Here is a 14,253-nt window from a genome sequence, read left to right on the forward strand (position 1 = left end):
TGGCGGTACACTAGAGTATACACGCGTGGGTTAACCTCACCCAGCGTGAAAGAAGCAATCCTGTTAAGGCACAGGACCGCGGTACCGCACCTAAAGCGCGAGCAAGTAGTCAGCGAACTCAACCCCAACTGGGATTGAAGTCCGATTAGACCCTTGCTGGCGCAACACTGCAACTGGGTGTGAAATGAAACAGAAGAGGATGCAGTGCCGCACTGACGAACGCCACTAACCACCCAGGCTTGGGTAAGGAAAGCACAGAGGAAGTGCATGGCGCCGTACTGGCGGTCACAGCAACTGGACGCTATAATGTATGACTAGTGCTGTAGGATAAGTCGGGCGCTAGGTAGCAGCCATACACTTTCCGCGAACAGTCATAATATAGGGTAGGGGTATCCAAGGACGACTTGCACTCACAACATACACACATTAGCAATTGTTTGACAATACTAGCGCATGGCCGTGCGGTCATGCGCAGTTTATATAGCAGCAGCACAGGAAGTGGCCACAGCACTTTTGCCCTTCTAGGACCTGCCAAGAGGACCAATGGAATGTGCTGCAGAGCCTGAGCACATGACCCTCGATCTCCAACGGGAAACCTTACGCTGGGCATGCTCAGTACGTGCAGACAAGGACTTAGTCCCAGAGAAGTCCGCTCGCTGCTGACCAGCACTGACTTTAATAGCAGAGACTGGAGAAGCAGCAGTAACTCTCAGAACAGAGTGAGAATGAGCAAGACGCTGGGACCGACGTCCTTGCTGAGCAGACTCCACTGCGGCTGGACAAGAATGGGAGACCGCAGCGGAGGTGGCTCGAGATTCCCCCTGTGCAGAAGCGGGAACTCGACCCCTAACACCCATAAGGAGGAATTGACTTTGCTGTTGGGAATGTTGGTTCTCTATAAAGTTCTGATGGGTTGGATATGAAAGCAAGCCAGGATGACAGACAGGAGTCAGTGCCCAAAACACGTCAAAGGTCAAGACTTAAAAAACTGGGAGAACTACCAAACTGTAGAATCAGGATCATATCTCAGGAACAAAGCAAAGAGTCTTTTCAGAAGACCGGTAGAACTAAGAGCATCCAGCAAGCTCATAACTAGGGCACAAGCTGGTGGTCCATATGATGGGCAGGAATGACAGAAAATAATGACAGAAACAGGAATGCTACAATAACTAAAACTACTAAGCACAAGAGAAATGGGCAGAAAAAAGATAATAGACCAAGTACAATATAATTAGACTATTGCAATTAATAGATAAAGATTTAGGATAAAAATCAATATTAGTTTTGGACCACCACTTTGAGGGAAAAAAATATGAACAAAGTCTAAATTAGACGACAGCAGAAGATAGAAGTGATATAAAATCCAGGGCAAAATCACGCAGCTGCCAAACAAGCCAACAAGTGGGAGCATAGAGAGCATATGGTCCTCGCTCATAGGGACCTACCACTTGAATCCAGTGTTAGTAAAATGGAGGTAATTATTCCTAACCTTCACTCTATAAAGGGCATTAATACACGGCCTCCAGTCTCAATCCAATCTCAATCTAAGCTCACACCATGCATTATTAAACATGACTGAGAGTTGACGGATCCTAGTAAATTGCATGCAGTAAGAGCACAAATAGATGTTTATAAAATGTATACACAAAACAGAAGATAGACTATGAATAATATCACTTGGCTGCCCAGTACTTTATGTCTGAAAAATGGGAAAGAACATTTTTGAAAGACTACATATCAATTTTATGAGTCAATTACAACCATTCTCATTTAACATGGCTGGTATTGATAGGCTGTCATTGAGAACATTTGAACCTGTGTAATTTACTTGAATCTGGGGCCATTGGAAAACTAAATATTCTACAGCTGCTAACACAGATAGGAAACAAGGACATTCACCTTGGTCTATACTAATCCTCTTTAATCTTAATTTTTATAGATCATGTTAAAAGGGATTATGTCACTTACAAAATCTCCATCAGATAAGTAATAAATGTAAGATCAGTAAGGGTCTCGATCCATTTCCGCAAAGGTATGAACGCATGTATGACCATTGACAAAGTTGACACTGGTTTCCTTCATTCTTGGGATCAGTGGGTGTCCCAGCGTTTGGTCCCACACCAATCATACATGGAATAGGTGATACATCTTGCTTAGAAAACCCCTTTTTGAGTAACAGGAAAATGAATAAAAGAGAAAAGAACTAAGAATACTTATTGAAAAGATTTATGACTAACACAATTCAGCCATTTTTGCATTAAAATTTAGTTCAAGGCATATGAAAACCAAGGGCACTTACCACCTCCCAGCTCCTTTCCTTGTTAAGAGCAATCACTACAAGTGCAGGATTGATGAGGTATCCATCGTCATTAAACGAGAAATCCTTTCCTCCCCAGGAGATGTTCATGAAATATCTGTTAAGAGAGCATGCCAATCTATGTAAATGACAGTGGTAATGTTCTACACGTGGTCTCCTACTCTAGTGTCCTTATGGTTGATTAACTAATCTACCAAAAAGTCTAAAAAAAATTAAAATTTATATATCTGACTGCCCAAAGTCATAAATCTGACCCCGTTTATAAATGATAGACAAATTTGTTAAACTAGTGTCTGGAAGTTGAAGTTGTCTTCTTTCGTTGTTAATCTTCTGCATAATATAGTATGACATTTCATATAACAGGCAATGGAAGCCGGAAAAATATAAAGAGAACCTACTAATACAAAAATCTTGTCATGGACCATAGGCAGAGATGAGACTAGTCCGGCTGGCTTCTCACAGTGTCACTGAAGGTGATTGACAGGTGACTTCGACAGATAGAAACTCTTCAATCACCTTCAGTGGCACTGGAAGAAGCAAGCTGAGGATGGTACCAAACTAGTCTAGTCTCTGACTATGGTCACCAAATAGATCTCTAAAATATATTTTCTCTAAAACACTGGAGCATTTTTTAGTACAATTGACCTTGCAGCAATCATGCCAGTAGGATTAGATTCATGCTGCCCGATTGTCAGGATTTCTGTTTATTGTCAGCAATTGGGCACATTCTTCAATGTCTAGATGTCAAGACAGTATCATGCTTATGAATGGAATTTCACTGGATAGTCTTTGTACCTCACGTTACCTCTGTTAAAAATACAAACATCATAAATGACAAAATCCTTTCCGACCTTGGAGATTTGTGACCTATGTAGTTGCACAGTGGACATTGCCTATCATTAGAGAAGTGACTGATCCTAATACGTTGTCTAACTTCGAATTTACAGTCCTTTTCCTATACTTTACATTAAAGTTTTGGACAGAGAGATTCTCAGGACTAAACTACATCACCAATTTATTTATTAGGCAGTGGTATTTAGATATTGTAAAGTGCACAATTCTATTATTATGGTCTCATTCACATGTTTGATTTTCTCACATAAGTGAAAACTGGACCGATTATTTTGATCAGACTGTGATCATCATTAAGTCAGAGTGTGGTCCTATTTTCATCAGTTTTTCTCGTACGTGGGGAAAGAAAAAATAATTCTCCGCCTTCTCTTTTCTGATAGGACGTGAAAATTAGATGTCATCTGAAAGCAGACCAATTTTTTCATTAACCCATAGACTTGAAATGCCGATTTTGAGCAGACGAGTGCTATCCGTGAAAAATACAGATAGCGCTTGTATGTGAAAAATCAACATCTGAAAGAGGTGTTAGGCAATATACACTGTTCAAAAAAATAAAGGGAGCACTAAAATACCACATCCTAGATATCTTTGAATGAAATATTCCAGTTGCAAATTTTTATTCATTGCATAGTAAAATGTGCTCAGAACAATAAAACATAACAATTATCAATGTAAATAAAAATGAATATCTCATGGAGGTCTGGATTTGGAATGATACTCAATATCAAAGTGGAAAATCAAATTACAGGCTGATCCCATTTCAGTAGAAATGCCTCATGACTATTAAAAGATGCTCAGTATTGTGTGTGACCTCCACGTGCCTGTATGACCTCCCTACTGTACAATGCCTGGGCATGCTCATGATGAGGCGGCAGATGGTCTCCTGAGGAATATCCTCCCAGACCTGGACTAAAGCATCCGCCAACTCCTGGACAGTCTGTGGTGCAACGTGATGTTGGTGGATGGAGCGAGACATAATGTCCCAGATGTGCTCAATCGGATTCAGGTCTGGGGAATGAGTGGGCCAGTCCATAGCTTCAATGCCTTCATCTTGCAGGGACTGCTGACACACTCCAGCCACATGAGGTCTGGCATTAGGAGGAACCCAGGGTCAACCGCACCAACATATGGTCTCACAAGGGGTCTGAGGATCTCATCTCGATACCTAATGGCAGTCAGGCTACCTCTGGCAAGCACATGGAGGGCTGTACAACCCTCCAAAGAAATGCCACCCACATCATTACTGACCCACTGCCAAACCAGTCATGCTGAAGGATGTTGCAGGCAGCAGATTGCTCTCCACGGCATCTCCAGACTCTGTCACGTCTGTCATATGTTCTCAGTGTGAACCTGCTTTCATCTGTGAAAAGCATGGGGCGCCAGTGGCGAATTTGCCAATCTGTTGTTCTGTGGCAAATGCCAAGTGACCTGCATGGTGTTGGGCTGTGATCACAACCCTCATCTGTGGACGTCAGGCACTCAGACCATCCTCATGGAGTTGGTTTCTAACCATTTGTACAGAAACATGCACATTTGTGGCCTGCCGGAGGTCATTTTGCAGAGCATTGGTGTGCCATCCTGGATGAGCTTCACTACCTGAGCCACTTGTGTGGGTTGTAGAGTCCATCCGTTGTGAAAGCACAACCAACATTCAAAAGTGACCAAAACATCAGCCAGAAAGCATTGGTACTGAGATGTGGTCTGTGGTCCCCACCTGATGAACCACTCCTTTATTGAGGGTGTCTTGATAATTGCCAATAATTTCCATCTGTTGTCTATTCCATTTGCACAACAGAATGTGAAATTGATTGTCAATCAGTGTTGCTTCCTAAGTGGACAGTTTGATTTCACAGAACATTGATTTACTTGGAGTTATATTCTGTTGTTTAAGTGTTCGCTTTATTTTCTTGAGCAGTGTATTATACACCATAAGGGCGTAGTGTCCACAGAGATTGCAGCCCATTAAAGCTGTATTTAAAGTGGCCGATAACTGGGATATGAGCATTCCTACAAGTTTTTGGTCCACATTATCAGGCTGTCAAAACAGTCACCACAAAATTGATTAAAGCACTTTTTCATTAGTTGAAAATATATTTTAAGCTTGCTTGAAAGTTATTCATTCTCGGCAGCACATGGTCTTGTATAAACAGGACATGTGCTGCAGAGAAAAATGGTATTCTATGCACACAGAATAACTATATTGGCAATTTTTCTGGAAGTGTCTGGACGGCATGTCTAAACATGCCAATCATTTTGCATGCAGTAGATCAAAGGTCATTTAATGGCCACGATTGGCCAATATCAATACAGTCTATGGCCACATTCACACATCAGTATTTGTGAGCCAAAATCAGGAGTGCAAGAATCAGAGAAGAAGTTTAAAAAATATTTGCACCACTTCTGCCTTTTGAACCACTACTGGTTTTAGCTTACAAATACAGATGTGAAATATTGAGCAAAATACTACCATGTGAACATGGCCTACATCAACAGAAGGGTTAGTATTGGAGCATACAGAAGTAGACCGGGACTATTGTATTAGGGCTCAGGGTCTATCAGACCTCTAAAAATTTGGTTGCCAAAATCTGGCAATCTTTTCTAGTAAACCATAAAACAAAACGGCAAATAATCGAAAAAAGTTGCACTTCCATATCACTGCAAAAAGGAAGTGTGCAGAGCCATTCATACTGTAAAGCGAGCTAAGCATAACTACGGAGGTGTTAATAAGACAGTATGATCTGCATTACCAGCACACTAATCTCCCTCGTGTCTGTCCCAGATAACTGTTTGCACACAGGAAATGCATCTTTCTTCCTGCCACCACATTCACTATCATCATTACCATCAATTTCCCTATCTGTCTGTCTTGTCTACAGCCATCTTGTTAACTTGCTAGGTTTTATAGAAATTGAAACAGACACATTCACTGGTGTTCCGATCTAATGCATTCAGCTTGGTTTACTGGGACTTTTGTTGGAAGGTTTCATTTACTTGCAAAAATATGCTAAAAGAAAATGAAAATAGTGGTCATGATTCACAATGGAGTCATATACCGTATTTTTCGCTTTTTAAGACGCTCCGGATTATAAGACGCACCCCAAATTTTGAGGAGAAAAATAGGAAAAAACTTTTTTGTAATAAATTGGTGGGGCGTCTTATAATCCATGCGTCTTATTACTTACCAGGGGTTGTGGCTATGGTGGATCAGGGTCCCAGGGTCGTTGCTGGAGGCAGGAGTGGAGCATTGCTGCAGGCTGGGATGAGGGGGTCTGCAGGGGGCTCCTGTGCTGCAGGGGGGCTCCTGTGCTGCAAGCTGGGATGAGGGGTCTGCAGGGGGCTCCTGTGCTGCAGGGCTGTCTCCGATGCTGCAGGGCTGTCTCCGGTGCTGCTGGGGGCTCTGGTGACATTTTGTGAAAGGCCAGAGCCCCCAGCAGTTCGTCCCTGCGTTCCTGTATGACTGACTCCGGGAAAATGGCTGCCGGAATCTCAAGAGATGAGATCTCAGCGCTGAAATCTCAACTCCCGAGATTCCGGCGGCCATTTTCAAGGAGTCAGTCATACTGGAACTAACTCCGGGGGGCTCTGGTCTTTCACAAAATGTTGCCAGAGCCCCCCGCAGCACCGGAGCCTCCAGCATCACCCGGGGCAGCAGCGGACAACCCCGGCAGCGGCGGCGGACGACAGCGGCGGTGGGCAGTAGCGGCGGCGGACACCCCCTCATCCCAGCCTGTAATGGTAAACGGTATATCGGCTTTGTTAGACGCACCCACATTTCCCCCCAAATTTGGGGGAAATAAAGTGTGTCTTACAAAGCGGAAAATACGGTAAATAATTGTAAAAGAAAAAAATAACTGTGCTTAAGACAATTGTTTAATTTCCCCTGTTTTCACAATTACATTGATCATTTGTTAATTAAAAATTAAATAACTGAAAATTAAAAATCAAATGTAATAATTACGTTGATGAAAAAAAGATGAAATAATTAAAACATTAATGGACAAGAAATATTAAATATTGTATGGAAAGAGTAATTTATTTCTAGAAATAAACTCAAAGACTTTTATGCAGAATGCCGGAGGTTAATGTACAGATTGGCCATTGTTTTATTTCTTTTAAATTAAAATTTTAATTTCTCATAGTATATCAATTCGACATGGCATGTTTCATAGAAGTCGGAGAAAATTCTCCCGTATAAACAATTGTAACCGAGAGATAATATATTTAGCAGAAACTTCACAATTGGCGGGAGCAATAAACATACAAAATGACATAAATCAACAGCTACGAAACAAAAGAGGAACATTTATGTGCAGCAATATGCAATATTGATAGCTGTAGTAACAAGCACTGAAAGGGATTATGTAGGCAGTTCTTTTTCAGGCAATGAAACTAAAGTACAAAGCAAAACAACTTTGCAAAAGTGATGTTGAATAAAAACTTCTCAATTTTTTGTGCATATTGGTTCTGTACATACCTATAGCTCATCGCTGATAAAACTAAGGCTCAATGATTTTGACTACAAACAACCATTGCACTTAAACAGCCCATACACATAAAAATCATCTATTTCTCCCCTTTCTCTCTGAGACTCTCTGTCCCTTCTTTATGCTGTTCGCAAAAAGGCAGTATAAACGTAATGATGGCCTCCCGGTAAAAAGTTATCCAGTGAAAACAAGTACTTACTAGAGATGATCAATTACATTTGAATGGAAATTAACAATATTCCAAAAAATGACTTTTGCCATAACATAATTTTTTTAGTAATTCGATTCTCAACGGTTTCAGCAAAATAGCCCATTTTGCTGAACTGGAAAGAGTCAATAAAAGGTTTTAAAAATATCAGAAATACTTATACTCATCTTACTCCTCAGCTCTGCAGCCCCTCAGCCCCTTTCTGTCACCCTCCCAGTTATTATTATTATTATTTATTGTTATAACGCCATTTATTCCATGGCGCTTTACATGTAAGGAGGGGTATACATAATAAAAACAAGTACAATAATCTTAAACAATGCAAGTCATAACTGGTACAGGAGGAATGAGGACCCTGCCCGCGAAGGCTCACAATCTACAAGGGATGGGTGAGAATACAGTAGGTGAGGGTAGAGCTGGTCATGCAGTGGTTTGGTCAATCGGTGGTTGCTGCAGGTTGTAGGCTTGTCGGAAGAAGTGGGTCTTCAGGCTCTTTTTGAAGGTTTCGATGGTAGGTGAGAGTCTGATATGTTGTGGTAGAGGGCTCCAGAGTAGGGGTGATACGCGAGAGAAATCTTGTATGCAATTGTGGGAAGAGGAGATAAGAGGGGAGTAGAGAAGGAGATCTTGTGAGGATCGGAGGCTGCGTGCAGGAAAGTACCGGGAGACGAGGTCACAGATATATGGAGGAGACTCATCAGTTCTCATCATATATTCAACTCACCATTGTGAGTGTTGACTCTTCAGGCTTCTTCATGCTAGACCTGGACTTCCAGATTTCGCAAGGCCTGGGATGGTTTTGCATATGCGACCATAAGTTCATGGTGCATATCCGGAGAGACCCCAGAGAATAACTTTTTTTGAAAATTGAATTTGTCAAGTGAAATCAAATGTTGCCTGATTCACTTATCTCTACGTATTGTGAGTGTCTGACCACTGAGACCCACACTGATCGACAAAACAGAAACTTTTAGATTGCCACTCCATTTATTGATATTAAGGTATAATTTTATTCAATTTTGCACAAAATACATGCCCATATACAATATATGTATATATTGATCCTTTTGACAGATTCCCTTTAAAGAGTGCTTCTCACCAAATTTTTCATGCTGGACTGTGCATAAGACCTAATAGTAGCTGCAGAGCGGAATACAACATCTTTGTTTATTTTAAATTTCACTTCTCCATTGTGGAGAATTAGCAAAGTGTTTGGCACATAACTGATTCACTTCAGTTATGACCAAGTGGGTGTTATTAGATATGTTTCCCTTGGGGTATGCTCTTCATCCTGCATAATTTACTATCCGATAACAACCACTTGGACTTAACAAAACTTCAGTGATTGGGTGCCAAATTTTTAATACCTAATATCTCTGCACTTATCAGCAAAAGTGATCCAAAATGACAACCTGCTACACATTACATCTAATTCCGTCCGTTACACCATATTCCATGAGGAAGTGAATGGAAATGCACAGTTTCCAAACAATATCATAAAATTATCTTTTATTAAATAATTTTAAGATGTTAAACAAACAATATAGAACTATCAACCAATAAACCTCAGATGTGAGGGACACATCAGGCTACCTGTCTCTTTATCCACACCGTCAGCGTATAATCAAAAATTGTTAGGCGTTACCAGTAGGGTTGAGCGAAACGGGTCGTTCATTTTCAAAAGTCGCCGACTTTTGGCAAAGTCGGGTTTCATGAAACCCGATCCGACCCCTGTGCGGGGTCGGCCATGCGGTACGCGACTTTCGCGCCAAAGTCACGTTTCAATGACGCGAAAAGCGCCATTTCTCAGCCAATGAAGGTAAACGCAGAGTGTGGGCAGCGTGATGACATAGGTCCTGGTCCCCACCATCTTAGAGAAGGGCATTGCAGTGATTGGCTTGCTGTCTGCGGCGTCACAGGGGCTATAAAGGGGCGCTCCCGCCGACCGCCATGTTACTGCTGCTGATCTGAGCTTAGGGAGAGGTTGCTGCCGCTTCGTCAGAAGCAGGGATAGCGTTAGGCAGGGTCCATTAACCACCAAACCGCTTGTGCTGTAGCAATTTCCACTGCCCAACACCACCTTCGGTGTGCAGGGACAGTGGAAGCTACATTTTTTTTTTTCCCTCAGCGCTGTAGCTCATTGGGCTGCCCTAGAAGGCTCCCTGATAGCTGCATTGCTGTGTGTACGCCGCTGTGCAAACCAACTGCTTTTTTCAAAGCACAAATCCTCTTGTTCCATCCTTTCTGCACAGCTATCTTTTTTGTTTGTCCACACTTTTTATTTAATTTGTGCATCAGTCCACTCCTTATTGCTGCCTGCCATACCTGGCTGAGATTACTGCAGGGAGATAGTAATTGTAGGACACTCCCTGTTTTTTTTTTTTTTTTTTTTTGTGGGAGATTAAGATTGGCATTTCTGCTAGAGTGCCATCCCTGTCTGTGTCATCTCTCACTCAGTGGGCCATAGAAAGCCTATTTATTTTTTTGCTTGATTTGGGTTATAAAATCTACCTGAAAAAATCACTACATCAATTAGTGGGAGAAAAATATTGGCCTCAGGGCTTGTGTGCCACTCCTGACTCCTGTGTGCATCATCACTCACTCAGTGGGCCATAGAAAGCCTATTTTTTTTTTTTTTTGCTTTATTTGGGTTCTAAATTCTACCTGAAAAAATCAATAAATCAATCAGTGGGAGATTAATATTGGCCTTTGGGCTTGTGTGCCAGTCCTAAGCGTGCCATCTCTCTCACAAATAGTGGGCCATAGAAAGCCTATTTATTTATTTTTTTTTGGTTTTATAAATTCTCCCTGAAAAAAAAAGGGAGATTAATATTGGCCTTTGGGCTTGTGTGCCAGTCCTAAGCGTGCCATCTCTCTCTCTCAGATAGTGGGCCATAGAAAGCCTATTTATTATTTTTTTTATTGGGTTTATAAATTTTCCCTGAAAAAAAAAAAAAAGTGGGAGATTAATATTGGCCTCTGGGCTTGTGTGCCAGTCCTGAGCGTGCCATCTCTCTCACAAATAGTGGGCCATAGAAAGCCTATTTATTTTTTTTTTTTTGGTTTTATAAATTCTCCCTGAAAAAAAAAGGGAGATTAATATTGGCCTCTGGGCTTGTGTGCCAGTCCTGAGCGTGCCATCTCTCTCACAAATAGTGGGCCATAGAAAGCCTATTTATTTTTTTGGTTGTTTTGGGTTCTAAATTCTACCTGAAAAAATCAATAAATCAATCAGTGGGAGATAAATATTGGCCTCTGGGCTTGTGTGCCACTCCTGACTCCTGTGTGCGTCATCTCTCACTCAGTGGGCCATAGAAAGCCTATTTTTTGTTTTATTTGTTTTATAAATTCTCCCTGAGAAAAAAAAGGGAGATTAATATTGGCCTTTGGGCTTGTGTGCCAGTCCTAAGCGTGCCATCTCTCTCTCTCAGATAGTGGGCCATAGAAAGCCTATTTATTATTTTTTTTATTGGGTTTATAAATTTTCCCTGGAAAAAAAAAAAAGTGGGAGATTAATATTGGCCTCTGGGCTTGTGTGCCAGTCCTGAGCGTGCCATCTCTCTCACAAATAGTGGGCCATAGAAAGCCTATTTATTTTTTTGGTTGATTTGGGTTCTAAATTCTACCTGAAAAAATCAATAAATCAATCAGTGGGAGATAAATATTGGCCTCTGGGCTTGCGTGCCACTCCTGACTCCTGTGTGCGTCATCTCTCACTCAGTGGGCCATAGAAAGCCTATTTTTTGTTTTATTTGTTTTATAAATTCTCCCTGAGAAAAAAAAGGGAGATTAACCCCTTCAAGACCCAGCCTATTTTGACCTTAAAGACCTTGCCGTTTTTTGCAATTCTGACCAGTGTCCCTTTATGAGGTAATAACTCAGGAACGCTTCAACGGATCCTAGCGGTTCTGAGATTGTTTTTTCGTGACATATTGGGCTTCATGTTAGTGGTAAATTTAGGTCAATAAATTCTGCATTTATTTGTGATAAACACGGAAATTTGGCGAAAATTTTGAAAATTTCGCAATTTTCACATTTTGAATTTTTATTCTGTTAAACCAGAGAGATATGTGACACAAAATAGTTAATAAATAACATTTCCCACATGTTTACTTTACATCAGCACAATTTTGGAAACAAAATTTTTTTTTGTTAGGAAGTTATAAGGGTTAAAATTCGACCAGCGATTTGTCATTTTTACAACGAAATTTACAAAACCATTTTTTTTAGGGACCACCTCACATTTGAAGTCAGTTTGAGGGGTCTATATGGCTGAAAATACCCAAAAGTGACACCATTCTAAAAACTGCACCCCTCAAGGTACTCAAAACCACATTCAAGAAGTTTATTAACCCTTCAGGTGCTTCACAGCAGCAGAAGCAACATGGAAGGAAAAAATGAACATTTAACTTTTTAGTCACAAAAATTATCTTTTAGCAACAATTTTTTTATTTTCCCAATGGTAAAAGGAGAAACTGAACCACGAACGTTGTTGTCCAATTTGTCCTGAGTACGATGATACCTCATATGTGGGGGTAAACCACTGTTTTGGCGCACGGCAGGGCTTGGAAGGGAAGGAGCGCCATTTGACTTTTTGAATCAAAAATTGGCTCCACTCTTTAGCGGACACCATGTCACGTTTGGAGAGCCCCCGTGTGCCTAAAAATTGGAGCTCCCCCACAAGTGACCCCATTTTGGAAACTAGACGCCCCAAGGAACTTATCTAGATGCATAGTGAGCACTTTGAACCCCCAGGTGCTTCACAAATTGATCCGTAAAAATGAAAAAGTACTTTTTTTTCACAAAAAAATTCTTTTAGCCTCAATTTTTTCATTTTCACATGGGCAACAGGATAAAATGGATCCTAAAATGTGTTGGGCAATTTCTCCTGAGTACACCAATACCTCACATGTGGAGGTAAACCACTGTTTGGGCACATGGTAAGGCTCGGAAGGGAAGGAGCGCCATTTGACTTTTTGAATGAAAAATTATTTCCATCGTTAGCGGACACCATGTCGCGTTTGGATAGCTCCTGTGTGCCTAAACATTGGCGCTCCCCCACAAGTGACCCCATTTTGGAAACTAGACCCCCCAAGGAACTAATTTAGATGCCTAGTGAGCACTTTAAACCCTCAGGTGCTTCACAAATTGATCTGTAAAAATGAAAAAGTAATTTTTTTTCACAAAAAAATTCTTTTCGCCTCAATTTTCTCATTTTCACATGGGCAGTAGGATAAAATGGATCATAAAATTTGTTGGGCAATTTCTCCCGAGTACGCCGATACCTCATATGTGGGGGTAAACCACTGTTTGGGCACTCGGCAGGGCTCGGAAGAGAAGGCGTGCCATTTGACTTTTTGAATGGAAAATTAGCTCCAATTGTTAGCGGACACCATGTCGCGTTTGGAGAGCCCCTGTGTGCCTAAACATTGGAGCTCCCCCACAAGTGACCCCATTTTGGAAACTAGACCCCCCAAGGAACTTACCTAGATGCATATTGAGCACTTTAAACCCCCAGGTGCTTCACAGAAGTTTATAACGCAGAGCCATGAAAATAAAAAATAATTTTTCTTTCCTCAAAAATGATTTTTTAGCCTGGAATTTCCTATTTTGCCAAGGCTAATAGGAGAAATTGGACCCCAAATATTGTTGTCCAGTTTGTCCTGAGTACGCTGATACCCCATATGTGGGGGTAAACCACTGTTTGGGCGCACGGCAGGGCTCGGAAGGGATGGCACGCCATTTGGCTTTTTAAATGGAAAATTAGCTCCAATCATTAGCGGACACCATGTCACGTTTGGAGAGCCCCTGTGTGCCTAAACATTGGAGATCCCCCAGAAATGACACCATTTTAGAAACTAGACCCCCAAAGGAACTAATCTAGATGTGTGGTGAGGACTTTGAACCCCCAAGTGCTTCACAGAAGTTTATAACGCAGAGCCATGAAAATAAAAAAAAAAATTATTTTCTCAAAAATGATCTTTTAGCCTGCAATTTTTTATTTTCCCAAGGGTAACAGGAGAAATTGACCCCAAAAGTTGTTGTCCAGTTTCTCCTGAGTACGCTGATACCCCATATGTGGGGGTAAATCACTGTTTGGGCACATGCCGGGGCTCGGAAGTGAAGTAGTGACGTTTTGAAATGCAGACTTTGATGGAATGCTCTGTGGGCGTCACGTTGCGTTTGCAGAGCCCCTGATGTGGCTTAACAGTAGAAACCCCCCACAAGTGACCCCATTTTGGAAACTAGACCCCCAAAGGAACTTATCTAGATGTGTGGTGAGCACTTTGAACCCCCAAGTGCTTCATAGAAGTTTATAATGCAGAGCCGTGAAAATAATAAATACGTTTTCTTTCCTCAAAAATAATTATTTAGCCCAGATTTTTTTAATT

The 14,253-nt window shown here is 41.4% G+C and overlaps 1 protein-coding gene across 1 annotated transcript in view; it reads right to left on the reverse strand.

Annotated features, from left to right (window-relative positions):
- GRIN2D (glutamate ionotropic receptor NMDA type subunit 2D) overlaps positions 1–14,253 on the reverse strand; it is a 593,213-nt gene that overhangs the window by 423,057 nt on the left and 155,903 nt on the right. The window contains exon 3 of the mRNA XM_069740746.1: positions 2,300–2,414. Coding sequence (XP_069596847.1) covers positions 2,300–2,414 — 115 coding nt within the window. The remainder of the gene's footprint in view (positions 1–2,299; positions 2,415–14,253) is intronic.

The sequence above is a fragment of the Ranitomeya imitator genome, chromosome 10 (genome assembly GCF_032444005.1).
Source record: "Ranitomeya imitator isolate aRanImi1 chromosome 10, aRanImi1.pri, whole genome shotgun sequence".
NCBI classification, from domain to species: domain Eukaryota; kingdom Metazoa; phylum Chordata; class Amphibia; order Anura; family Dendrobatidae; genus Ranitomeya; species Ranitomeya imitator.